We start from the raw sequence: 24,703 nt of genomic DNA on the forward strand, positions 1-24,703 counted from the left end.
TTATACAGAAAACATTAAAAACAATCATTGGTGTGCCCGAGTGCTCGCATGTCGGCATAGTGGCATGCCTATGCGTAGTGCTTGTACCCAGCCTAACCTCATCCATTGCTCTGCACCGGCCTTGGGTGCTGTACCTAGCACAGAGTGGCCAAGAATCTGAAGTGTGCTGCAAATTCATAATAACCACAGGGCACCTTAGTCTTCTACTGGCACTGGCTTGGTTCCACACATTATTTCTCATAACATCCATATTTTGCTGTGCATCCTTCCAGTGACTGGAGATCCTAGCATGTGCTACAGCTCGTGCCTGGCTACAAATGACTTGTTCTCTCTAATGATAATCTGCCCTTTATCCTGGAATACCTGCAGTCCATGATGGGCCTTACTACAGGCAAAGGTTGTTTCTGTTAAAGATGTTGGTTACCTCCCTCCAATGTGCGAGGTCATGGAAGTTCTCTAGCAGGTCTGCAAGGGCTATCTGTGTCCTGCACGTTTGAGAAAGTCATGCATGTTCCTTAACTTCATGTGTTCTGTGTGCACACCTGTAAGTGTATGAGGAATGTATGTATTCTTAAGATCTTCATAGATCTTGGGTGCTACTCTGCAGGCCTATGTGAGGCACATCTGTACTGCTGAACAGGGGTGTGGAATTTAATAAAATATCTACTTGACTATGGGGCAGGTTGCTTCATAAATCCAATTGTCCCTTTTGTACCATGTAATGCGATGTCAAATTATGGCAGCAATCTAATTATATAAGAGTTCTGACACTGCCTCACTGATTAGGCCAGTACTCATATCATAGTAGGGTTTGAATAATAGCAATTCCCTTATGTTGCTGCATTTCTGCAGATCTACATACTGTGGCCAACGGTAGTGGTAAGCAATAGTTTGAGCATTGGAATGCCATTTTGAGTCTGTGCAAACCTACTAACTTGTGTGTTTTAAGGGTTTTCACCAACTATTCTTTAATCTTTTCCCAAACTGAGAAAGGTTGGAAATTTACTCCGGACAATGAGAGGACGTTAAACTTCTTCCAGGGTTGGGGAAAAAAGTGGTTGGAGAGAAAGTCAACTTGCAACTTGAACTTTTGCATGAGGATATCTGTACGTGTGTATTTGCTCATGCTAAAATGCAGCCCCCCAAGTAATTTCTATGAATACAGTTTCTTGGCCGACTTCTGTAATTTCTTGTGAATTCGTGAAAGCTGTATATCTGCACTTAATGCAAGGACATATATCATGGGTGCACTTTTGAGACTTTCTTTAATTGGGCCCCAAATTAGGTCTGGTGTTCGCCATGACCTTTTGTGTTTATTAAAATTCTGTCTCTCTCTCTGTCTAACAGCTGGCTTCACTGTGTGTGACAGCCTTTTGCTCTTTCATAAGGAACATATCTGAACACAAAGTAGTTTTGTTCAGTGCCAGGAACTACTGTGGCAATATGTGCTTTTTTAGACCGAAAACAATTTTTGCTTTTGCCAATGTTTGTTATAATGGTGATGGCCCAGCAGCTCCCACACTAATAAGGCTTTACAATAGCCATGCCAAAGCAAGTCACACACTGACAACACCAAAAAGCTGACCACCAATTTGAGACCTATGGATTTGCCAATGCTCGTTTATTTTTATGTTTCCTATAATCTTATTGAAACTGGTTGCACTTATTTTCCATTATGAATATGTTTGGGAATACTAGTATACATCAACACATTTTACTAAATGATGCTGCAAAGAAATGGTACCTAAACCTTTAGAGTACTTTAGCTGAATGCTTTTTTTCCTACTTGCATTTTTGTAAATATTTTATTTTGAAAGCAAAGAATCATCCATTTTGCTTTCGAGCCTCCTCAAATATTTGAATCTTATCCTAGCATTCTGGGACCATTATACATAGCCTCATATTGCTAAACTTTGAAAATGTGTGTACACATTTTGATACTGGAACCAGTCAGTAGTGTAGTCGGAGGTAGTGCAGTCGGAGCTAACCACATTTAAGCTTTGCATTAATGGACCATAAATACAAGTCTGAACAGCATTAGCACATGGATACAAATATTGCCTTAACTGCTGACAATGCCCCTCCCTGATCCATAATGTGCTACTGTAAACTGGCAGCCAAAGGGTTTGTGCTGTAGGGGTTGGGCCTACTTGTCCCAAGTACAAAATACACATGAAAACTTGTTGCCATAACCCCAAACAATAGGTATTGGGCCATAGGAATTCCACATCCCTGCCTGAAGGACTGTAATAACTGTGGAAGCTTTCGTGCAGGTGTGCAAGAATAATATATGCTCTCTGGAAGACGTGAAACGTGCATTTTGTGTCCGGTGGTGTCCTTCTGCCTGTATGAGAGTAGTCGGTGGCAGGACCAATCTGTCTGCTATTGTTCCTGATTGTTAGTTTTGGTAGCTCTTACAGGTGTGTAAAGGTCTCCGATGTCTTCATGCCGACTCTGTGACGGGCATATTATTGTTGATCTTCCAGGTTCATGGTGAACACCTCCTGTGATGCAAGAGTTCTGTGACTGCAGGAATTAACTTCCTAGCCCATGCATCGCATGCTTGTGATATTTTCCTGTAAGGCAGCTTGGTGCCTTGTCGATTTTTGGTCTGAAATCGCACGTGATCCAATTGGATCATTCACTGCAGGCTTTTCTTCACCTCTAGGCCTGGGCCAGGCTTATCAGCCTTTCTAAGAGCCCCACTGAGTCAACCAAAGTAGAGGTTGCAGTCAAACCGCACCTTAGCCTGCCTTTCATGAGCTAGGTGTCTCTCTGACTTTCTCACGAAGTGGTACGAGTGCCCCTGAGATGAATTCTCTAATGGTAGGGTTAGCCTTGCCAAATAATTCTCAATGAATCGTACCACCGAGTGCCCGTCTGGCCTGCCGTGAACACGCCTTCTTCTGGATCCCGGAGCTGGATTTAGAGCTGTCTCTTGACTTAGACCATGCAGTCTCACAACAAGATCCCAGTCAGGGAAAATAAAATGCTTCTAAGTGTCAAAGAAATCTTCTCGCACGCCAGTCGTAGTCTGAAAGGGTCAATCAACAAAAGAAAAATGTATAACCTGTGAAATCAGTCTCAGACAGCCAGGGGGTCTCTTAGAAAGCCTGCTCAATAAGTAAAGGCAAGATGCACCCTTTAAGGAATCTGCTACAGTTCTACTGTGGAAATCACATAGGACAACTAAACAATGGGGGGCAGACAGGTGTATAAAGACTGGGAGCCAAGATGTGAAAGAGACTCAAAACGTAAGAAGTAAAAAAAATGTAAGCACTTGCCTCAACCGAATTTCTTTGCGCTGATAAAACCATTATTTCATATATGCCATCTTTAGGTGACAGCCAAGCGTTTTATATCGGTCAGTTTTTTTTTAACAAAGCCTTTTTATTTAGTTTTTTCATTATTTTTAGTATAAAAACAATATAGAAGTCCTATTCAGTTGGTTAGTATTACAAAGCAGCACAAGTGCTCACGTCCATTATTATTTTTGCATTTTTCCTAGTTCCATTTGTAGGTCTCACTACTTTCCTATCGTAAAGTCATTAAAAAAAAACTATCAATTCCCTACCAAGTTCTAAAACAATCAAGCTTGCAATCACTTGCATCCTCTTGCTGTGCTACAATGCAATTTGTTAAACAAAAAACGTGCAAAACACCTACGGTTAGGCAACTATATACATACTGCAAGGTAAAGTACTGTAAATTATCTCCATACATGGATATGCCAAGCGATCTTGACGCAAAAACCAGGTCATCTGTTTGTGTGGTTCCCACCTTGTTTATCGAACACATCTTCCATATGCCCAATAGCGTCCCAGTTATTCTTTGTCCGCCACTAGGAGCATTACAGTGCCTGACATTCATCCGCTATAGGTTTCTTAAAAAGCTCTCTCTGTTTTTCCATCTGCAAGATCACCCCTTCTACTGCCGCCCATTGTTCTACGTCCCGTTTCCCTCTGTGTGGGGCAGGCCTGCAGGCGCTCTCCCATGCAGAGCCATGTCTTGTTTAGCCAACACCAGTGCAAGAGCAAGAAATCTGGCGCTTACTCTAGTCCCCTTTGGCGTAGGGTAAACATTCAATAAGCATATTTCTGTCTGCAAAAAGTTTGTTTTGGTCGGTGTATGTTACCTCTCCCCAGTTACTCGCATCCAAAACTGGTCCACTGCCAGGCAAGACCATCTGATATGTGTGAATCGAGCATCACCAAGGTACAGCTTGGGCACGCTTTGTCCTCTGTCCCAGCTATCTTGTTCAATGTGTGGGGCGTTGTGTGGCGCTAGTTGAATTGGCAGTATCTAACCTTGTGTTTCTGGACACTTTACAGGGGTGTTCCAAGATACACTCCCATTACTTTCCATTGAAGTCACACCCAATCTCATCTTCCCATTTCCTTTTAACATGAGTTTGATCTAGCCTAATAATTAACAATACTGGCTTATAAAGCCAGGATATTAATTTACTCCCACCCAATATCTGAGGAGAGTTTGGAGAACCTCGTGTGTACATGGCTCAGTTTGATTGTCACCCCATATACTGCTAATTACTTGTGTTAAAGCTGTTAGTCAAGATAACCAGACTTTTCAATGCCCCATCCTTGAAACGGCCAACAAAGCCTTCATATTTACATAGGCAAACAGGTGTATGAGTGTCATACGTATAACACAAGTGGGTATTTTGCTCTTTGAATTAAATGTGCAAGTGTGGGGTTACCCATATCAGCAAAGGTTTAATTTAATCTGTAAATGTTTTTTACTTTTCTGTTCACAATATTACCCTAAAACATGGCAATCCATCCTACATCTACATCCCTCAGTGAAAATTGAAGTAATTGGTACAATTTCCTACACTTTCAGCAGCAGCTATACATTTATCTTTCAGATTTAGCTTGTATGTGCTTAAAAATGCATTGGCGCTTGTTTGTGAATACACACTAACTTACACTGGAGCGTATATTCATTGCATATGCAAGTACAGAACATTTTGAACATATATTTCTCATAAATATACACTTGTAGTTACTTCAATGCACATGGAACCATGTTTTTTTCAAGGGTAACTTTAACTCTAACTTTAGAAACTCCTCTGAACTGGACTTCGGTGTGTAACTTGACCTCTTTGTCTTCTCTCCCTGATCTGTTTCACTGTGATCATCAGTTGAATTACCTGGTGCCTGCAACCTGTTGCATCCTGATCCTGTTTGTCTTTGACCTGCCGGCCTACACTTCTCCCACCAACTTCCCAGCGGTGCTGTCCCTTTTCCTGCTCTATGGGTATGATGCTCATCTGTTCTTCTGTGTTTAAGTTGTATTTCGTTTAGTGGATGGGGACTGAGGAGTAGAAGGAATATAATGTATAGCTTTTAATAATGGGAAAAGTCTTGTTTTTAATTAGTTAAGCACAGACAATGTTCACAAGGAACTCATTTTTAGAAGAGTTGATTGATTACAGCTACAATTAATGTCGCCTACCAGATTGAAGCAAATAATCAAATAAAGAATAAGGCTTTAGCTTAATAAAGCATCCACATGTTAAAAAATGTTAGAAACGTTTTTTAGCTCACTAGACAAAAGGGGATATTTTTGATTCACACTTCAGCTGAAGTGAGATATTTATTCTTACATAATAATTATTGAATACAAAAAAAGCAGACAATAGTTTGGTCCGGTTTGTGTATTTACATTATATACATTTCTATTTAGAATTATGACCTGAGTGAAGTAACCATAGCAAAAAACTGGGAGGATTAAAGGGTGCAATTGAGAAAAAATGTAATGATGGTAATTGGTAAAAGGAGGAGCCAATAGAGTATTGGTACAAGCAAATAATTCAAGAGCAGCTCTAAGCTCGGTTGATGGCTTCCCCTTATAGATTGCTGACGACCTTTCGACCCTCTTTTGTTGGGTGGTCTCTTCAGGACGGGTGATTCTGGGGACTAACGTCAGAAGATAGTCAGAAACAAATCATACTTAAATAATTAACTTATCACGATTCAAAAAGCAGAAAGCCAAGGATAAAATGAAACAAGATTGTCTATGCAATAGCTCAAACTACGAGCAAAGATTAGGCAATGAGGCGTGTAGTAGAGCGGCATCTGTCCAGGTCGGTTCATGTTACGTGTGCTAATTCATATATAATACTCGAACTGTCAAAATGTATGTGAAACTATGATAGTCTATGTAGTAGTCATATCGCCAACTAAGAGCACAGATTAAGCAGTGAAGTAGGCTGATAGGCGACATCGGTAAAACTAGGTTCGCTGGGGGAAACACACACTTAAGGGGGGTCAGCTTACCTATTCGCTTGGTGGCAGGGCACTGTCGGTAACGTCCGGGTGATCCGCCGCGAATTGTAGGCTTATATATAAGCCCACTGATCATGCACATGTACAGTCTGCCAGAGCTTAGCGGCGCATGTGTGTTGCCTGCTTAGGTCAATGGCAAGGCGCTACTGCAATGGCGCCAATACAACCGGAATAAGGAGTGAAGGGAGTACCGGGATACTTCCCAGGCTAGTGTAAGTCACATAGAAGGTTACGAGTAACAAACTATTGTCACTGGAGTAACGCGTGTATACTAAGTCCACAGTAGTGATCTCTAGTTGGTGATTCAGTATGAAGGATAGGATACCACTGTAGCGATAGGCGGTGTCATGGGCGATCTACTGCATATCTAGAGATTTGACACATTCTTAATTACGTTAGGTAAACAGATAACATATCTCTCTTGTGCTGTTTAGTAGATAATCAGCATAATTACTCTCAGTAGTGTATACCTTAATAGTTCTTGCCTTGTTATGCCAATTAATGCCAATTAACGATTCGTGAGTCAAAGATGTGGTGATAACGAGTGTCATAAGTAATTACTCGCGAGTCAAAGAAATTCATAGTGCCCAAACATGATTCAACATATAATTAGTAAATCAATTCTCATAATCAATACAAGGTTGGGGTGATACATGGAATGTTCAGTGCACTAGCTAAAGCCTAACGTGTTACTACTTGGGAGGTCAAGTTCCTGGCAGCCGAGTAGTACAAGCCAGAATGTATCAAATAGTAACAGATACACCAGTAGTTTCTAACCAACGGGTTCAGACACAGGATTTTTACCTCTGTACTAGGTGTCATGAGTAGGATGGACAGAGATGTTAGATGGCATTGGTGAAATGTGAGGGTAAGGAGCCAAGAATATTGGATGTATGGCGTTGCAACGCATACATTTACATTGCGGTACATTACATTGCGGTTTTTACAACACAAGCCATTACAATGACTTGTGTTGGAGGGCGGTGGACTTAGGAGTAGTATAATTTACTATTCCAAATCCAGTCTACGTACAGTAGGAAAGGTGTTGGATAGTAAATTATACTATTCCTTGTCCTAGAGCGCCATCCAGCGCAAGTCGTTGTAACGACTTGTGTTGTAAAAAGCGCAATGTAATGGCATTGCGATGTAATCCCCACGTTGTAAACGATGTTTCCCAGAATATTACAGACTTCAGTTAAGACTAATGAATATTCGCCACTCTTCAAGACTGTTTAAACCTTTCCTGATGCTGTCACATTTTTCAATCCATTTACATTCCCAAAATTGTTAGGTGCGTGCTTTTGACTAGGGATAAAACCTTTATTCCTCTATATGATGGCTCTTCATGCTGGAGCCCGAGGTAGCTTTAAAAGGAAACTGATTTGGGAAATTTCTAAATTTATGTTCTTCACTATTGTTAATGGCAGGGCACCCTCTAGTATTTCATTGGCAAACTGTTTTTTATCTAACTAAAAGCCTCCAGTGAACCAAACCGCCCACACTTTAGCAGTGAATGTACTCGGTTAGATTCGTAGTGGAATTTCAGAATTTAGGCCATGTTGACTATGACCATCAGAGCCTGCTGCTGATTATCCCACAGTAAGGGTGATCATCATCTTGATGCAAAAAAGGTTGCTCACTTTAATGTGGGTTTCAGTATGAACTGTAGAGGGGTGATAGTGAGGACATTCATGTTAAAACCAAATTACTACTGAAGTGGTTTCAGCAAATCAGTGTTAACTTATTCATGAGGTCCACCTGGGAAGCGTGGTAGCGAGGAGTCATGAAAACATGAATGTGTTGGTGCCAATTTCTTACACTTTTTCCATCACCTACAGTTGGTCCATGACTCCGATCATGTATCCTGCCTCCTTCTGGTTCGAGGTCCCGAGTACGGCTTATGTGTTTCTGATTGTCATCAACCTCTTCATTGGAATTACTGCCACAGTTGCTACATTCCTGCTACAGCTCTTTGAGCACGATAAGGTAAGGTTCTTCCTTTGGTGAACACAGGTCACACAGTAACCATTACAGAGAACACAATAAGGGAAGCACTTATTATATATGCAGACAACAAGGCAGGCATCTGCTAAATAGGTAATAAGGTAAGCACCAGCCACATGGGAAGACAATAATGTATGTGGCCACTAGAGGGAGTACAATATTGTTAACCGCTACCAAACAGAGCTCAATATGGAAAGCACAAACTACAGAAGAACACAAGCAAAGTGTGTGCTAGAGAGGGAGTAAGGTGAGAAGCCACCACAGGGCACAAAGTAAATCAAGAAACTACAGAGGTCATGTATGTGCGAACTACTAGGAGTACAAGGTACAATAAAGTGTGTACAAACTACAAGACCCAAAACAATACAAGCAAATATTACAGGAGATACAGTAAGTAACACTCATCAAAGAATGCACACTATGGAAACCACAAACAAAAGGAGGCCCAGCAAGGTATGCACCCTCTTGGAGCACATTAACGTACTCGCATATAAGTCAATTGGGTCAATAAAGTAGCCGTTTGAAGCATAATACGGGTTACAATAAGAAAAGCATCTTCACTACAAAAGGCAAAGGGGGGGTATAATACACATCTGCGTCTGTTACATTAAAGTACACAGTAAGGGCACTAGATCTAATTCTTACAGGTACACAATATGATGTACAGCTGCACACTTCAAAGATCACAGAACGATAAGCACATATACAGGGACACAAAACTGAATACTGCAGATTGCTAAAAAGTACAGAAGGTTAGACTGCTGTATCTGTCTTCTTAGAGAGTGGCTAGTTTACTTCAGAGTATATCATAGGTCAAGGGGAATTTCACCCTATTCTCTAGACATAGCTTCCACTGGATATGGTGAAACCTAGAATACAGGATTCCCTTGATCTGAAAGAGAATTCTTATTGTGGGATGGTCTGGTGGGTTGGTTTGTCACCTTCAATAGACACTTCCAGATTGCCCTCTTACACATAAGGTTTTCAACCCACTGTTTTCTAGTGTCTTTGTATTGATAGTACGGGCTTATGTTTACCCAGCTCGCCATAGTGTGTGCCTCTGAATCCTGATGTTACTCCGCTTCAATTCATATTTTCTGTGCCTGCAGGACCTCAAGTTGGTGAACAGCTACCTGAAGAGTTGTTTCCTGATCTTTCCCAACTACAACCTGGGCCACGGGCTGATGGAGATGGCCTACAACGAGTACATCAACGAATACTATGCCAAGATAGGTGAGTGTTCATTGAAGTCAGATTTGCCTAATTAAGGCCGTGCTCTGAAGGCATTCCCACACTCTAGTCACAAATGTGCAGAATTTTGATTCCATTTGCTGACAAAAATTATTTTGCGTGGTTCCATACAGAAGTTGAAGATCCCTGAGGAGAAACAACATTCTTGTGGGACACCACAGGTGCCTGGTAGCTGCAGAGATGCAGAGGAGGACGTGTGTTTGGGTTGCGAATCCTGTAGAGTTTAGACACAGACCAACGAAGTACAGTGCTGGTGAAGCCCATGCAAGGAAGTTGAATTATTTAAGATGAATAGTGTTGAAGGCTGTTGACAAATCAAATTGGATAAGGAGGCAGGAGTTGCCCATGTCTGCAAGTATGAGGCCACTGTCCAACATGTGGATGGTGGCTGTCGGCTGTCTTGGTGTTAAAACAGTGTGAATTCTGCTTGAAAGTCATGTTGGAGGTGATTGGTGTCGATCAGCATTTCATATGATGTTACTGTAGAATATGAGGCATTCAATGATTAGTAGGTTTGGCTTCTAGACTGGCTTTCTGCTTGCTATACGATTTTTCCTATTTTGAGGGAGGGGGCCTTGTGTTAAGGGGGTATTAAGTAGAGTAAAAAGTGGTGTGAGTATTTCACCTGTGAAGAATTTCTGGATGATTAGGGGAAGGACATCCTCTTTGTAGATGCCTTGACAGAAGTAGGAGCGACCATGAAGTAGCCTTCGATTGAGAGCATCTTAAAATTGAACGTTCCAACTGATGAGATTGCTGGTATTCTGGTGGATTGGTATTGGTGGTGGTATTCTATTAGATTTGTGTTTGTTTTCTATGAATGATTAGTTAATAACATATTTTTCTGTTGAATGTGGAACTGTTAGTTCGGATAGGGTGTAGGCGTTGATTCTATTGCCCACTTCTTTACGGGAGTAGGTGTAATACGTTTTGCCTGCAGAAACAGGGTGGGGGGTGGGGGGGTCCAGGTGTTTTGGAGGAGTTAGTTGATTATGAGCACTGTGAATTCCCCTACAAAAGTGTAACTGTTCCTGGCAGTCTGTATATAAGGTTATTTGGGAAGCAAAGATGGGGAAGCAGCAGCTCTGGGATTCCTGGAAAGTTTCCTTAAAAAAGCAATTCTTAACCTTTGACTTCTGTGGATGGACCCCCGTTGAATCACTGCTAATAATCGAGGACCTCGACCCAATTTCTTCAATTTGAATCGCAAAACCATACACAAAATACAGAATGAAGTGTCAATCAAATAAATGTTAGTTATTGAATATTTCATTTAGTCCATAAACAAACATACAAAAATTGGCATTCTAATTTTTTGGGTAAGTTCAGAGCTTTTGAAAATGCGGTTTTATTTCTAAAAGATGAAACAATATGCTAGAATCTAGCATATCACTTTATTTTGCTTCTAATGTGTGCTCTCTTCTGTCGGCGCATGCCTGCGTTTCTATTGAGGCCACCAGTCCTCCACACTACATTTAATTTGCTTTACTTGCGCTGCTCCCATGAACCAAGCTCTGTTAATATTATTTAATTTTCAGAACAGTTGGAGACCCCCAGAGTATTTTTTATTTTATTTATAGAGTTTTATATCGCGTGGAATTGAACCTTGGGTATCAGAGCGCTTAACGGTTACATTTGGAACATTTGTGATTCAATGCGAATAGCTACATATTATAATTCCTGTACATGATTTTCTTATCAGTTTCAATCAAAACAGTAGCATTACTATATATAAAATTCCTGTACGTGACATAATTTTCTTATCAGTTTCAACAACAACAGCAGCATTGCTATATATAATATTCCTGTACGTGCCGTTCTTATCCGTTTTAGTAAAAGTAACATTATTTCTGTACACATGGTTCTGATGTGCTTTATGTGGGATCTACAACAGGACCAGTTCATGATCGCTGTTTGAGTATTAGTCTTAATGCTAAAGAACCGTCTAGCCTTATGGACGGAACTTTTTCATTAGGAAGCTCTTCGTTTCTTTCTTGAATGTTGCTATGTTTGGAATCTTTCTAATGTTTGGAGGGAGTGAGTTCCAGATTCTGGGGACTGCTCCGTAGAAAGCTCTGTCATATGTTTTCTTCTTCCGAAAGATGGGTGGTTTTAGCAGCAGATCTGTGGCGCTTGTCTGCTTCCTCTGAAAACTCTATTTTCTGAGCTAGGTAGCTTGTAGTTTTGTAGTGGAGCACTTTGTTTGTAGTACATGCCAGTTTAAATTGAATTCTGGCTTCGTACGGTAACCAGTTTAATGCTTTCAGGTGAGGGGAGATATGGTCATATTTTCTGGATACAGTAATGAGTCTTGCTGCCGCATTTAGACATGCTTTTAGTGGGACTGTGGACATTTTTCAGAGACCTGCTGGAGTTTTACATCCATATTCAATCCTAAGGATTGAATATACTAAGGATTGAATATACTAAGGACTGGACTGCTAGTTTGAAGTCTGCCGTAACGATGAGAAGTTTCATTTTTCTAATATAGTTTAGGTGAAACCGGCCATTTTTTGTCATTGATTTGATGTGTGTTTTCATGTCTAGGTTCTTATCAAGCGTGATTCCCAGTGATTTTGTGGATTCAACTAGTGTCTGGTGCAGTTTAGTGCTGGGATCAGTTTGGTCCAATTTTTCACTTCTGTGGGTTTCTTCGGTGGTGATATTATTAGGAATTCCGTTTTTTGTGCGTTTAGTTTCAGATGTAATGACATTTTTAAGGCCTCATTCATTTTCTTTATGCCTTCCAGTGACGTTATCTTGATGTATATCTGAGTGTCATCAACGTACATGTGATAAGATATTCATGCGTCTCAGAGAATTTCTGTGAGGTGTTCGACATATAAGTTGAATAGTGATGGGGATAGTGTTGATCCTTGACAGGCTCCAATTGAATTTGGGCATGACGGGGAAAGCATCTGGTTTACTAGGAATCTTTGAGTTCCGTTCTGTCTTGAAGCCTGGCTAGCAATTTTTCACGGTTTACAGTGTCAAAGGCAGATGACAGGTCAAGAAGTACTACTAGTAGGCATGTTTGATTGTAGTCTAGGGCCTGCAAGGCATTATCCACTGTGTGTAAGATTGTTTGTTCGGTACTGTGGCCTGGTCTGAATCCGAATTGGCAGTCGTCCAACAGCTTGAAATTGGTAATAGGGTCGCTCAATTGATTTTGTACACATTTCTCGATTAGCTTGGCAAGTATAGGAATATTAATTACTGGGCGAAAGTTATTTGGCTCTGCCGTTTCCGCTGTAGGTTTTTTGATGATGGGGAAGACTTGACCTGTTTTTAGTCAATCTGGTGGGATCCCTTGAGAAAGTGAGGCATTTATTATTTTTGTCCATACTGGGACGACAATGTGATTGATTCTTTTTAAGCATCTAGAGGGGAGGGGGACATTGTAGTGGTTGTTAGGTTTGCTAGCCGAAAGAGTTTTGTCAATGGTATTCTTGTTATATAGCTTGAAGCCCATTGTGCATTGTTTTTCGATCTCTCATGATAGTTTGTCAAGGTATTCTTGTTTTGTTTAGGTAGTTGACTATGAAGGTTGTCAGCTGGCAACCTGAGCTCTCTTTCTTGCTTATTGTACTTGTCAGTGAAGAATGTAGAGAATTCTTCGCATCTCAGTTGAGTATTAGTAGTTTCTTGTGCAGATTTGGCCTGCTAATTTGACTGTTGCTTTAACATCTCGAATAGTTTCCACGGTCTGTTTTTGGCGCTGTCTAGTTCCAATCTAAAGAATTCCTTCTTGGAGTTGAGTATTTTTTTGTTGTATTCGTTTGATCTTTCTGAGTGTTTTAAGCTGGGGGGGATGGTGGGTGCTGTCTCCATTTTATTTCTGCAAGTCTGAGTTTACGCCTATCTTCATTCAGTGTCTCATTAAACCATGGTTTTTTATCCTTCTTAGATATTCTTTTTAGTTTTAGTGGCATGGTAGAGTTGATTATATTTGTCATTGACTTAGTGTAGTGCTCAGTGAGTTAGTTAGCGTTCAGCAAGTTGTTAGGCGTATTTAGTTCCTTCTCGCATCTTGCTACTAGTATCTCAATAGTAGGATCTTTGAAGTCCCTGGTCTTAATGTAATGACTCCGTCGTCTCTGCCTGCCAGTCTGCCCCACAAGTTTTCCAGCGTCTCCGATAATGGCGAAAGTTTCAGTGCGGAGTCCTTGGAGATTGACTGTCCGTGGAACCGAAATAGTATTCTAACAATTGATGTGAACCAATTTCTTACGGTCTGCCCAGAATTGAATACGGCAACACTGCAATTGTATCCCCCCGCAACAGAGCGGAATTTCGCTGTTCATCTGTCAACTCCACTTGACAATCTACTGACCGCCTAACCGGGTTGGAATTATCACCGGTTAAGGGGTATTGGCCCACATGCATCAAGCACTTTTGCATTCGCAAACGGTGCGATTCCTTAAAATCGGCCGTTTGCGAATGCAAAAGTGCTTTTTGGGATGCATGAAGCAATTTTAGAATTCGTAACATGTTTGCGAGTTCTAAAATTGCGGGTGCTTTTAAGAAGTCGCAGATGTGCGATTTCTTAAAAGCAATGCATCATTAAATTTAAAACTGTAAATTCGCAATTAGGGTGCCAAATTTACCGAGTGGTTGAACCACTCGGTAAATTTGGGAAAAGTGTTTAAAATGCTTAAAATGTTTTTTTTTCAACATTCATGTTTCACACACACATGTCCTTAGGACATGTGTGTGTGAAACATGATGCGAAAAATACATTTCAGGGGTGCATGGGGGGGTCCTTTGGACCCCCCCCCTGCACCCATGAAATTTTCAAAGTGCCACTCGCAATTCCCATTGACTCCTATGGGCCTTTTGGCCCATAGGAATCAATGGGAATTGCGAAAATTAACTTAGGAATTCGGTATTCATTTGGGATTCGGTAAAAATTGCGATTTTTACCGAATCACAAATGAATACCGAAAATAATGATGCATAGCATTTTGCACTTCTTAATTTGCGATTCCTTATTTTTCGCAAATTAGGAAGTGCAAAATGTCACAATGATGCATGTGGGCCATTGATCCTTTTGCTTCCATAAGAAGTAAGCCCTGAAGAGTCCGAGTGTATGTATACTCAGACGAAACACGTGTCGGCTGGCGCTGTCTAGTTTCGAGTATTAAAGCATCAAGACCTACAAGGCTTCAACTCTTCTTCTCATTTTTGTGGATTATCTAAATTTGGACATATTATATGTATATTTATATGTGTGCGCACAGGGGTCTTGTTTTTTCCAATTACAGGTGTTGTCATGCACAACAGCTCCTGAGGGGTTATTAGGGTCACTCCTCTCCTTGTAGCACCACAGCATCAGTCAAATCCCAAACAACACGGACAGGTACTCAGCTGAGCGCAATCACTCCCTCGTACGTAGAACCCTTTCCATTAGCATCAACTGTTTGTCATTATTGTCATCCCAGTGTAAATTGAAGTCGCCTAGGAATATGTTATTAGTGTGACTGTTAGAATTAGCTGTGATGATCTCCGTTAACTGTTCTATGAAAGTAGCATTATTGCCTGGTGGGTGGTAAAGCGCATGCAGGTTGCATCTTTGATTGCCTGCTGTTCTTACATTCAGGCCTAGGTATTCACAAGATTCGAGAGGGTCTGACTGAATTTGGTTGATCTCTATATTCGATCGGTGTATGCATGCTATACCGCCTCCTCTCTTTTTTTTGTCTGTCTAATCTCACAATGTTATAATGAGGGGGCACCAGAAGATCCATGAAAGGGGAAGAAGATTCCATAAGCCATGTTTCTGTTAGGATTGTACATCTATTTCCTGACTAACGATGAGGGCTGCGATGTTCGAGGCATGTTTTGCTGTGGACCGACAGTTGAGCAGTAGACATAGTAGTGGTTTCTCTGCGCTACTAGAGTTAATTTCATGAGTATTGGCGGTTAGCTGGACTTGTAGGTTGTTATGGGTGGGTTTCCTATTCTTGGGCCAGGGTCTTCTATTGGCTCCGATCGGGACAGACTTAATTACCTCCCTTTTGCTGCTAGTTTCCGGCTCATATGATCGTAATATGGTTAACGTTTCATCGTCTGATAGGTATTTAAGATTTCTGTCTGGTCTGTTAAGTCTATTTGATAATGGCATGAGTGTCTCTACTCTTTGCTTGAGAGCTATGCACTAATTTTTGGACGTGTTCGACTTTGCCGTGAGTGCTTACCGTGATTTCCAGTACTGTTTCTAAAGCTTGTAATGCGTTTGAAATGTCCTGAGACATCTTATCCACTTTTGTTTGGAGAGCTTCGAATTCTTTCCGAGGTTGTGGAGATAGTTTGGGAATATGCGTCTGCCAGTTTCGAGTTTTGCTTGTGTTCTGAAGTTTTAGAGCTTTGGTTTCTTCATTTTTCCTATTTTTGTCATTGGCTCGGGAGATAGTGCCTCCTATATTTGTTGGGTGGGATGCGCTTCCTGAGACCTGGTCTTTCGGTCTTACGTTCTGAAGATATGAATTTCGTAAGGTCCTTGTTGAACTTTGTGATGCTGTTGAGTGGAGTATGAGAGGGGTGTTAGTTTTCAAAACCTTTATTTCTGGAAGGGGGTTTCCATTGACTGTTCAACATGTAGGCGATGTCACCCGCGATAGTTGGTTCTACTCGCTTTGGTGGCGTTGGGGCGGTATTGGCATATCCTGTCGCGTTTTCACCTGTCAGACTCATTTCCGTCTAAAGAGCCTCCTGTTAACGTTGTGCCTCCTGGTATCATTGTAGTTTGTGGATCTAGATGGTCTCCGATTGTTGCGACGTCTGTGGCGGTAATGTTGGAGGTGAGTAGAGTGGCTTCTTGTATGGTCCTTTGTTGATTAGAGAGTTTTGATTTATCTACCCACTCTTTTAGCTTTGAAAATAGGTTGTCCAACTTTTCTGGCTCATTGTTAGCTGCTTGTATAAGTACAATGATGTTCTTGTAGATAGTTATGCATAAATCCACTCTTATTCTTGGTGACGGGATGATCATAAATTTTGTGCCATGTGGAATGTTTGTGTTTTATACGTTGAGCATCTTCATAATGACGTTGCGCCATTTAGCCGTTTTTCTGGTGAAAAATATCAAGTCCTTAATTATTATGCCTTTGTTTAGGTTGAAGTAGGGGTCAGAAATCAGCATGTCTGGGTGTTTTCTAATTAGGTAGGTTAGTTGGGTATTTTATGACAAAGGAGTTTGTGCCTGTTGATTCCAAATTGGTTCCCAACATGTTTAAAAAAATAAAAATAAAAAAATGACCTCACTTGAATGACAATACCGGTCTCTCGCTGTTGGCAGGACTATTTGTCGTTGCCGTATCCTCTTTGCTCCCTTGGTCTTGACTGACAATACCTGTCTCTCGCTGCTTGCAGGACTATTTGTCGTTGTTGGGTCCTCTTCGCTCCCTCAGTCTTCTAATTCCCTATAAAAATCATTACATTGAGCCCTTCCAAGATGGCCACCGTCTTAGTTGCTCCGGCTCACTCAAGGCTGTGAGGACCTTTTCTGTTTCCGTGCCCAGTCCTCTTTCTGTTGCTCTTTCAATGTTGTTGCCATTTTGGAAGTTGAGCTGATATGTTAAGATGGAACACTCTCAAGATGGCCGGGGAAAAATAAATAAGTCAAGGCAAGAAGCATACCACAATGAGACGATGGATGGATGTCCCACTGCACGTTTGCCTGAAAACAATTGCCTTAGTTTGCCTCAATTTATATCTTGAATAAGTCCGCTGCTGCCGCCATTTTGAAATCGGGCAGCCAGCAGCGCGGTGCCCGTTTGCCAGTAAAACAATTGCCTCACGTTATATCTTACATAGGTCTGCTGCGGCCACCTTTTAAAAATCAGGCGCCCAGCAGCGTGGTGCGATGCCGCCTTACGGGAAGTAAAGCCGAACAACCACTCACGGTAAAGTGAGCTCTACAAGGCCCGGTCCCACACCAACATGCACGTCTCCTCCGGGGGGGGGGGGGGGGGCACAATGTTAGAGATGCTGCCAATAAGACCCCTCCACGTCTGCCTGCGTGCGGCGCGACCAGCCGGTACAGCCACCACATTATCCGGTTCCCGGGCCAGCAGGAGGGTGAAGCCGCAAGAGCGACATGAGGTGCATCTAGCCGGTAAAAGACTCACCACTCGTCGCCCTGAGATCGCCAGTCCTTGGAGGCACCAAATCATCCGGTGCCCGGCCCCGCCGGAAGGCTAAGCCTCCAGATCGAAATGCAGTGCATCCAGCGGGAAACCCACCGTTGTCAAGTCAACTGACCGGGGACCCCACACGTTTGGCACAACGATCCACGTAGGGTAGAGTAGGTCCATGAACTCAAGGTTAAGTAAATGCTGCTTTAGAAGGTTCCTAGAGAGTGCCTGCCCGTGTTCTTCTCTCAGGAACTTTGAGTCCTCATATGTTTGTTTTCATTCAGGTTACTTAATGTTTTAGCTGTTGGATGCCTTCTGTACTACAGTACTGAAGGGATAGACACGATGTGACGCCTCATTTTCATCTGTGCTCTTTGCCCAGTTTGTCATGCCAGTTGCACTAAGGACACTCACCACTCTCCATCTTCATGCACTCTTCCATCCCTAAAACTTGGCTCACCTCCTTATTGATCTGGATTTCCTTGTTGCAAAAGGCTACAACATGAGTGAGCGGTCGATGAGGATGCTGGGGTTTGATGAGTGTAACTGATGTTTATTACATTTGTGTATGGGAATGAGTTTGGGCAAAGTATGGTATGTGCTTGTACTCCGAGACATGATGGTGAATTATCTGGTGTGCTAGGGGCACAGGCTCTACCCGTTTGGCTCTCTCCAGGCACTTACATGACTAAAGAGGAGACACCCTTGTCTTTGTAGGCCTTTTGCTTTGGATGTCCAGGTGAAGCCACCCCTAGGTTAGGTCAGAGGAAATGTTGGTGGGGGTACCTTGCGTTTATGGCAAGGAACCTGCCTTCGACCATGCTTGCTCTTACTGACGCATAAACTATTCCCTGTCCCATTCCCCTGAACAGCACCTACCATTGCTTGCACTTTCCCTACCCATGCCCAGGCCCGGACTGGCCATAGCGGGTACCTGGCAATCCCCCGGTGCGCCGCACGGGTGGGGGCCAGTTTGGGGCCCCTGGGGGCCGTTTTTGTTACAGGGCCGTTTTTGCAGGATAGCTGCAAAATCGGCCCTGTAACAAAATTGGCCGAAAACCGGCCCTGGCAGAGAGCTTGGCGGCACCCACAACCCCGGGAGGGGGGGAAAGGGGGCCGGTCGAGCACTTTGCCAGGGCCGGGTTTAGTTCCCAGTCCGGCCCTGCCCGTGCCTCCTCTCACTGTTGATTCTTTCACCAGTGTCATTCCTCCTCACTATTCTGTCCTTCCATGCATTGTACTAAATGGCCTTGTGATAGTGCTAAACAAGTTACCAATACTAAACAAATTACTTTGAAGTGGCTTGCAGAACCTTCATTGCTATCGTTTTGAAATAACCATCGATGAGAAGTGTTAAATAGGCTAGTCCCACAAACAACTCAACTTGAGAATGCTACTATTGCCCGCTTCTCTCATCTTCACCAAGCCCAACCCTCCCATTGAGGCAACCCCCAAGGAGCCTGCAGTTGTCGCAAGTTTAATTTCTCAGCCATCTTGAGGTGGCCAAGGCATGTCTTTGTGATCTAGCTCCATACTGAAGAACAGCAAGCCCACTTCCATAATCCCACCCTTAAATTGAGACAACAACATTCAGATCCACATATTGCTCATCTGGTTTATATTTCCTGACATAATTAGCACATTGCCTACCTCCAGGTTTCCAGGGTGAAAATGATGATAGTAGATCCCCCTTCCACCCGAAAAACATCACCTTAAATTTTGTTATATAACTTAGAAGCACTCATTCAACCTCTTAGGTCTAACAAATAACAGGTTCTCCAACAACTTCACATATGAGTTGCTGCTCGATGACCATAAAATGGCCTTAAAGAACTGAAGAAACCGACAGAAACCGCGGAATTGCCATGATCTTCTGAGCATGAAACTGCACTTTTCCTGTAGTATAACTTGGACAGTTTTCACCATTCTATCCAAGCAATGCTCCAATTAACTCTGGATCTATCAGTCATTTACAGAAAGAAAGGAAAAGCATCTCTCTTCAAAGATTTCCTGACTCAGCACTTACAATAATACCATTTCTCCAACATTGTGCGATGAGACAAGCACAGAAAACTATTCTACGCATGCATAGCACGCCTAACCTAATTTCTGTACATGCAACAATGTTTCTTGACCAATTTCCGCCTGACATTATTAAAGGCATTTTGCTGCAGGGACTAGTACTTGATCACCTGAAGAATAGCATTATAGCCTGTTTTTCTAGGAACCGCCAGCTGACTTTAGGAACCTACCTCGGTGTAGAAAGTTACAAGTTTGATGTTGGAGGCAGGTCTTAGCCACTCACATCAAAGATTAGTGATAGGCAGTTTTTTGCTTCCGAACTAGCAATCCGGGTTCAAACTAGCAAGAGGCAATTTATCACGCCTAATGAATAGCCCATCTTGCTGCTCTTGACTAGGACTCGTTAGTTGTTGGAATATTCCACGATCTCTTAGTAGTGGTATGACACAGTGACTCACCAGAGGTGTACCCTACCTATTGGGTATTACATTTTGTGATCTCACTTGAAGGAATCAAAGTTTTGTTAAAGTTAAAAAGAAATCTGAATAGGTTCACCAGAATCCAGCATCAGGCAGGCAACTGGCAGTGAACCGCCTTCATTATTACCAGAGAGGTTTAATGCTCAGGTGGACTACAATACTGCCTCCCCCTAAGAACTCTATGCGGGGGATATCCTCCAGCAAAAGGGTCCGAGAAGCACCTCCTTGATGAGGAAAATTAATGACAATAGAATCTGTTTCAGACTGTAGAACAACATCTTGATTTATTAATAATTACTGAGTGGATAGATTAGATGGAATGTGTTGTTCACAAGCCACAGCACTGTATGACAAAATGTTTCAGTGCTATTCAGGATTTTTTTTACACAATAAAAAAACAATAAATCAGTAACTTGAATATATTTTTTTATAGGACACTGTCGCCAGTCTTCCGCCCATAATAAGCTGGTCTCCTCCTTTGCTGTGTACGGTTCCCATGTGATAGGCTTGATTAGACGCTTAAGTTTGGATAAGAGGTGCTTTCTCTCAAATAACTTTTTCACACTTTGAATGTCAAAACAAAAAAGAATAGTAACTGAAAACACTGTACCGACCATGTTTGAGCAAACATCAAACCACTGTCAAAATCCATTTGGCCCCTCCCCTACTGTCTGTCCAACATCTGTGTTTACTACAATTTCAGCTGGCAGGATCGGTTAATGTTGCAGGCAGAAGGGCTTTTTATCACCGTATTTACAGGAATAATAATGTCTTTCAAAAGATGGCATTGCATTGACAGAATATATAACACAGGCAGGAAACCGCCTGCATTGTTGTAAGCTCTGTGCTGTTGAATATACAACCGGAAAGGGGATTCTAATACTCTCTCTGTCAGCCACCACCCGCCCTCCAAACACATGTCCCTTCGAATCTCGCTGGTCTGTTCTAAAAGAAAAATCCAGTGAATCACCTGTAATAAGTTATTGAAGGATTCTTCTGACGTCAGAGCTAGATTGTATAAGGAATTTCAGGTTGGTAAACGCTAAGAAATAAATAGCCCTCCTTGTCCCAGATTACAAGTACTGCACCAGTGACGAGCAATTTTAAACTAGTAACCAGGCAATTTTAAACTTGTAGTACCCCGTCAACCCTATTACCAAGACCACATTACCACAAAGAGGTTTTATTATGTTTAGTACTACTGTGCTTTGGATTTCTTTTGGGAACACCCCTGAAACCCACACCTCACTATGCCTCCATTTCAGATCTCTTTTAGTCATTACCCATCCTCCAGAAATGTGTGGTTACAGTTCCCTTTTTTAAGTTTATATGGAATAGGATTCTTTTTTTTTTTTGTCTCGTCATAGTTGGAGAAGTGTGGCTCACTGGCTAGAGCGGCAGACTCCGAAGCGGAGATCAGGCCCGGGACCAGGGTTCAAGTCCCGACGCGGCAGGGTCTTGGGCTCAATGTCCGTGGACTCGATAATTCTCGCCTCAGTGCCTACTCTAATCATGGGTCCCACGCTGCAACTCTGGGCAATAGCTTGCCTAATCTCCACAACGGCCCCTACAACACAGGGATGCCTGGCTTCACCTTGGGGGTGCCCAGGAGGGCATCTCACAGGGAGAGCCAGGAAGGGTTCCACAGCGTTATACAGCGCCGGGACGCCCCGTTGCTGGGGCAGCTGTGCCCTTTACAAGTATACTACATTTACATTTACATAGTGTATAAAAAGATACTTGCACAGTGCAAGAATATTTAATTATTTATTTAGGAAGAGCCGGTTACCTTGCAAGCGTTTCGCCACTGTGTAGGAGGGAGCAAAACGGAAAAGGTTTCAAGTTCTTGCAAAACTGTTCAGAATTTGAGAGACGATGGCGGTCCAGAGAAAGTGCATTCCAGAACTAAGGTCCTAAATCCCCAAAGGGCCTACCGTCACATCAAAACTAGTGATCACAAGTGGGCATTACATTTTTAAGCTTAGGGTCCTCCTCGCAGTATAAGGTGTTAGCATATCTTGAAGGAATACAGGCCCAGTCTGGTGGCGTCCAGATGCTCCGTGCAGAGTAACTTAAACTGAATGCGCTCGTTAACTGGCGGCCATTGCAGCGACACGAGCCACATAGACATGGCCGTAGCACCTCGGGCTGAGAGCCAGCCGTTCTGCCAAATTCTAAAGTCTTTGAAAACTGAACTAGACTGAATTGCAGTAGTTCAAGTTAGATAATACACAAGCCCAGACCACAGGAATGGAGTATGTGTTGGAGAGGGAGGGGGAGGAGGGGTGGGTCTTGCACAAAGTTTGTTTCGAGGGAAACCAGCGGCCAATTCTTTTGCAACTGAGTGTTGAAGACGAGGCCTGGATCAAAACGGCACCAAGATCCTTAACTGAACTGTCTGGGGCGGGACGTGGCTTAAGCTGGTGGGACCATCATGTGGCTAGTCAACAAGAGGAATCATTGCCCACCACCACCATCTCAGCTTTTGTTTTAGTTGGTTAGCGTCCCTTCACCGCTCAATGATACAGGTACTCCCCACTGCAACTGAGTGTTAGTGGAGGATTGGTTTTGAGGGCTTATATAGTATGAACCTAACTATGTTGCACTTTTTTTTTTTTTAGGCACAGTGAGGTTAAGTGATTTCCTAAAATTATAAAATGTTGAGTATTGGCCTGGATTCAGATCGGGTTCCAAAGCAGGTAGCTCTTGCCACTAGGCCACTTCTCCTTTAGCAGTCGGGCGTACACATTTAACAAGCCATGGGAAAGAGTAGTTTGTGGACATGCCACACCTAAGGTGGGAAAGCTCTTGTCCCGAAAAAGGCCCGTAGTTCTGTCGGATTGCAAAGAATGGAACATTGGTCCAATCCCGTCACCCTCCCTGCGCTGAGCCGGTGTACCAATATCTCTAGGGCGGCTGTCGAAAGTCCTAGGTAGAGCTGAGAGGTGGCCCTTTCAACCAACTTTTCTGAAGGTAGGCAGTTAATCTAGAGATGCTAAAAAAAAAAACAGTGATATTTTGCTATGGCTGATCAGGGACTTCATTTGCAGAAAATTGGTTATTTAAAGGTCGGTTGCTGTATACACGGTCAAATCGCTTTCCTGACATTGAGAAATAAGTGTTTCTTAAGTTCTTTAGAAACGAGGTCGATTTTCATCGTTTTCTTTAAGCTTCCCGTGGGTTTTGAAATTGTTCCCTGACACGTGCGTTTCTATGCTTCGAGGGTGGGGAGCCATCCATAAACCATGTCATAATCCTGTCCTAAACATAGCTGACGTTATGAGGATAGCTGGGTGAGGCCACGCGCGAGGTCTTGTTCTTCATTAAGCAGTTTCACTAATGTAGTGCCACACCCTCCTCCCCACCTGCGTGCAGCCCATTTCTCGTCACACAGGGTGTGAGGCGCTGGCAGGTTGATGTTAACGTGGAAAGGCGCGCCTGGAAGATTGATGAGAGGCGTGGAATGTAATGATGTCATGACGCTGCGTGTTCGTGCCGAGAGCCGCCAAGTGGAGTAGGCGGTGTTTTGGCAGAGTCCATTCTTGCTTCAAGCGCTGCAGCTCTAGTAGGCGACGTAGTAATGGGAATATAAAGGCATTTAATGGGAGAGTAGCTACACTTCTAGTTGCAAAGTATTGAATCTCTGCTGAAAAGTTATGGTACTCGCCGTTTCAAATTATAGAAGTGCAGGCACTCGGACTCAGTGCCTCAGAGTACCTGCCCGTTCGAAGCCCTGCTTCCAATGAAGAAAATCAATGAACGTGTTGAGAGTCGGGGGTGATGTAGAACTCCGACAGAAGCCAGTTACAAGCACCTAGGAGCAGTGGATAATATCCTGCTGCCTATAATTATGATGACGTCACAGCAGTGTCAGTCCACTCCCAATGTCACCTGGCTGCACTAAGATGCAGTGAGAGCAGCTGTTAGTGTTATGTCACTGCTGGAAAGAAACGCTTCCAGGGTTATCTCACTGCATCAAGATCCGTCTTCAGCCTGATTTTGTGCCTTTTAAAAGCAGTCTCAGTGTTATATCACGGCATTTAGGGCTACTGTTAGCGTGTTTCCTTTGCATTCAGATCCGCCCCTACTGTGATGTCACTAAATTAAGATTAGTCCTCACTGGCCTGGCCTGTCACTGAGGCGACTACCCCCCTCCCCCTATCTCCCTCTCCCACCCCCAAATAAGTGTTGGGGTAGTTGCATTAAAAGTACCCTCCAATGTAATGTCTATGAGTTGAGGTAATGCCGACGTTTTATGCCTTTGAGCAAGGGCGCTCCTTATGTGATGTCACTGTGCAGTAAAGCCCTCCGTGTGATGGGGCTGCAGTTGGGGTCGATGTTTTTTTTTTATTTTAATCTTTTTATTAAACATTCATTGACATAAAATACGCAGTACAGAGGAAACAGATTACACATGTTGGTAGCAGAGATAATATCACATTATAGTACATTGGGAAAACATTTTTTATGGGGTAGAGGGCTCATGTAGATCCATACAATGCGG

The 24,703-nt window shown here is 42.8% G+C and overlaps 1 protein-coding gene across 1 annotated transcript in view; it reads left to right on the forward strand.

Moving 5' to 3' along the window:
• The window catches only part of ABCA2 (ATP binding cassette subfamily A member 2), a 696,743-nt gene that overhangs the window by 590,609 nt on the left and 81,431 nt on the right, over positions 1-24,703 (forward strand). Inside the window, exons 36-38 of the mRNA XM_086921159.1 lie at positions 5,162-5,277; positions 8,147-8,294; positions 9,422-9,545. Coding sequence (XP_086777285.1) covers positions 5,162-5,277; positions 8,147-8,294; positions 9,422-9,545 — 388 coding nt within the window. The remainder of the gene's footprint in view (positions 1-5,161; positions 5,278-8,146; positions 8,295-9,421; positions 9,546-24,703) is intronic.

The sequence above is a fragment of the Lissotriton vulgaris genome, chromosome 5 (genome assembly GCF_964263255.1).
Source record: "Lissotriton vulgaris chromosome 5, aLisVul1.2, whole genome shotgun sequence".
NCBI classification, from domain to species: domain Eukaryota; kingdom Metazoa; phylum Chordata; class Amphibia; order Caudata; family Salamandridae; genus Lissotriton; species Lissotriton vulgaris.